The sequence below is a fragment of the Rhea americana genome, unplaced genomic scaffold (genome assembly GCF_003343005.1).
Source record: "Rhea americana isolate MKP2758 unplaced genomic scaffold, rheAme1 scaffold_163, whole genome shotgun sequence".
In the NCBI taxonomy this organism is placed as follows: domain Eukaryota; kingdom Metazoa; phylum Chordata; class Aves; order Rheiformes; family Rheidae; genus Rhea; species Rhea americana.
In genome coordinates, this window is record NW_028185739.1 from 1,523,370 (window position 1) to 1,526,366 (window position 2,997).

General features: G+C 49.5%; 1 protein-coding gene across 1 annotated transcript in view; it reads left to right on the forward strand.

Annotated features, from left to right (window-relative positions):
* LOC146598457 (complement receptor type 1-like) overlaps positions 1-2,997 on the forward strand; it is a 32,233-nt gene that overhangs the window by 18,583 nt on the left and 10,653 nt on the right. The window contains 3 exon segments of the mRNA XM_085300323.1: positions 1,900-2,094; positions 2,491-2,673; positions 2,794-2,976. Of these exon segments, the coding sequence (XP_085156449.1) occupies positions 1,900-2,094; positions 2,491-2,673; positions 2,794-2,976 (561 nt within the window).

The window sequence follows — 2,997 nt, forward strand, 5'->3', positions numbered from 1 at the left end:
CCGTGGTTGTCTGAATGTCCGTCCCATGCATGGCTGATACTGAGGGAGGCAGAATCTGTGAAACCCAGAGAATGTGTGAGTGTGTTGGGGCAGGTAGGTAACAGCAAGTTCACGTGGTACCCACTGGGCTAAGCAGGATGCTCTGTTCCCTTTAGTGGCTTTAGGAGTAAACTGTCCTGACATGTGAAATGTTATTGTATGTAGATAAGTTAGAATGTCTAGAAGAGTTACAAACGTCCTTGGCTTTTGTAGCAGTGCCTACCAACCAATGCACTTACTTCTCTTTATTAGCTCTGTATAGCCAGCACTCATTTCTCATGTGCATTTTGTTTCTTGGTAGCTGGATGTGGTACACCAACACCATTATACTTTGCTGAGCTAAACAAGGAATATAAAAATCAGACAGAGTTTCCTGTTGGGAAAATTGTAAAATACACTTGCCGGCCAGGATATGTTAAACATCCGCAAATATCACCAACGATTACGTGTCTTGAAAATCGAACGTGGTCCGACGCCCAGAAATTTTGCAAACGTATGTCTTACAGATGCTTCGTTTTTTCCAAAAAACCGAAAGACTACAACTTGGTGGATGTATAGAGAGACATTTCAGTTCCCTTCTCAGTAGGGCAGGGGGGGGTGGCAGGACTGCTAGGATTAAAGTGCCGCTTTTTCCTACTGCATTGACTGAAAGAAATTCACAACCAGCCCTTGTTTTGTCCTAGGGAAAAGGTGTGAGCATCCAGGAGAACCCGAAAATGGCAGAGTTATTGTTACAACAGACCTACTGTTTGGGTCAACAGTGAATTACACTTGTGATGAAGGGTGAGTCCAGGCCAAGCTCATCTGGCTTACCAAGATGCAAGCAGCAATGTCTCTGTTCTTTCTCTGACTTTTAGGTACAGTGTGGTTTTTAACAAGAAACCAGTGCTTGTGTCCCTATGCTCAAAGTCCAWCAAAGTTACCTGCTCAGTGTGATGCTTGAGGAGAAATCTGCCAGTTTGTGTTTGGTGTACGTTCTGTAGCTTTTTCCATGCCCATCACATTGCAGTTTGACCGACTGAGCTCTCAGCTGCAGCTGCTGACAGAACACAGAAAGCATCCAAGTGTCCAGGGAAAATCTCAGCCTCCTCCTGGCATTATAAGACACTTCGGTCTTTACAGCAGTAGTCAAATTCTAATCTGATTTGTAGGCTAATTGACAATAGAAATGTGGAGAACGAGGTTCAGGCTTAAATTTTTAAGTGCCAAATAGAGCAAATGACCCTTCAAATCTGACCTAGGAGTGTATGATGGAAAAACAGGAGTTCATTCTGAAATACTGAGCTTAAAACAGGTGTCAGTGAGGTGGCCTCTTGCAGAGGACGGAAGGAAGAGAGGCAATGGCAGTTCTCTAGGCCTTCTGGGATTTACTGCCCATGACGACCAAGGAGACCTTTGCTGGGGGAACACACATGATCTAAGGATCAGAGCCTTAACAATGGCAGTATTCAATGACAATGAAGGCGAGACTTGCCAGGGCATGGGAGATGAGCGCTCCAAAGACAGTCCCTGTGCAGTAACGGTGACTTTGCTTAACTGCAGGTACAGACTGACTGGACATGCTCAGAGGCGCTGCATGATTTCTGGGTCTGGGAAGCAAGTTGTGTGGAGCGGTGACATTCCCATCTGCCAGCGTAAGTACATCCCAGCAGGGCTGCTGGGGAGCAACCGAGCAGCACAGAGAAATTCGMGTCAGTGCTTTTCTTGGAAAATGTCTTCCAAGCGACAGACTGAGAGCACTGCTGCTGAGACGAGGCCATCGCAGTTGGCTCTTTTCTCAGGGAAGCACGTCTGTCCTGCAGACCCTGGGCCATTGCTGCTAGCGCTCACTCTAATGGCTGCCTTGTATGTGCCCTGCAGCAATCATGTGCTATCCACCTCCGGACATCCCCCACGGAAGACACACAGGGCATCTGATGGATGACTTCCCCTATGCAKCTGTGGTCACATACACATGCAATCCGGGCTACCCGCTCACAGGAGAGGCCTCCATTTTCTGCACCACGGAGGACGGGGTGCAYGGAGTGTGGAGCGGGCTGCCGCCACGGTGCGGAGGTAGGACTCTGCCAAGCGTGGGGCCGCTCTGTGCATGTGAGGCCGCAGGCTGGGCCATGTGTGGGCAGGAGTGTGCTGTGGAGGAGCTGCTGTTAGCAAAGTGGAGGGAAGGCGGGTGCCGGAGTCCRGCGGCATGAGGGCCCATGCCATTGCTGCTGGAGGTGCTCTTTGGCACTGTCCAGAGGAGGGCCCATAACCACTTGCTCCTAAGCCCAGAGCTCTGCAGGGTCTGGATGGACTGGGGCTACAAGCAGCGGCRCAAGGGACGCCCATTCAAGCTGTGTTTCTTACAGGCTCTCAGCTTGGCTGAAAAGATCCCTTGCACTGAGACATTTATTTCTCAACTCTCTTTCGTATCATAACTGACGTGAGAATGGTTTTGCCCTCTTCCCCCAGCATCACAGTGCTCTCCACCTCCAGCCATTGCCCATGGAAGGCACAGCGGCCAAGCCATGGCAGTTTTTGCCAGCGGGATGTCTGTGAGATACAGCTGTGATTCCGGCTATACTCTCATTGGAGAAACACAGCTTAATTGTACATCTTCTGGAACTTGGAGTGCCCCTGCCCCTCAGTGTGAAGGTGTGTTTATCTGCCTTTCTGCCTTTTCCACTTGTGGATGTGCCAGTGACAYTGGGGCTTAACAGAGGAAAAAATGCCAAAAGCTCACCCCTCYCTCAGAGAAGATTTCCTTCCTTGCAGGGCTCCTGTGTCCCTCCCCATTGGCTATTGACAATGGTCAGCATGATGGCAAGGATGAGAAAGTCTTCAGCACTGGGAAGTCTGTGAATTACAGCTGTGAGCCTGGTTATTCTCTTATTGGAAAAGCCACTCTATATTGCACAGAGAATGGAACCTGGAGCATCCCTTACCCTCGATGTGAAGGTGTGCTTTCAGTGTTGTTAC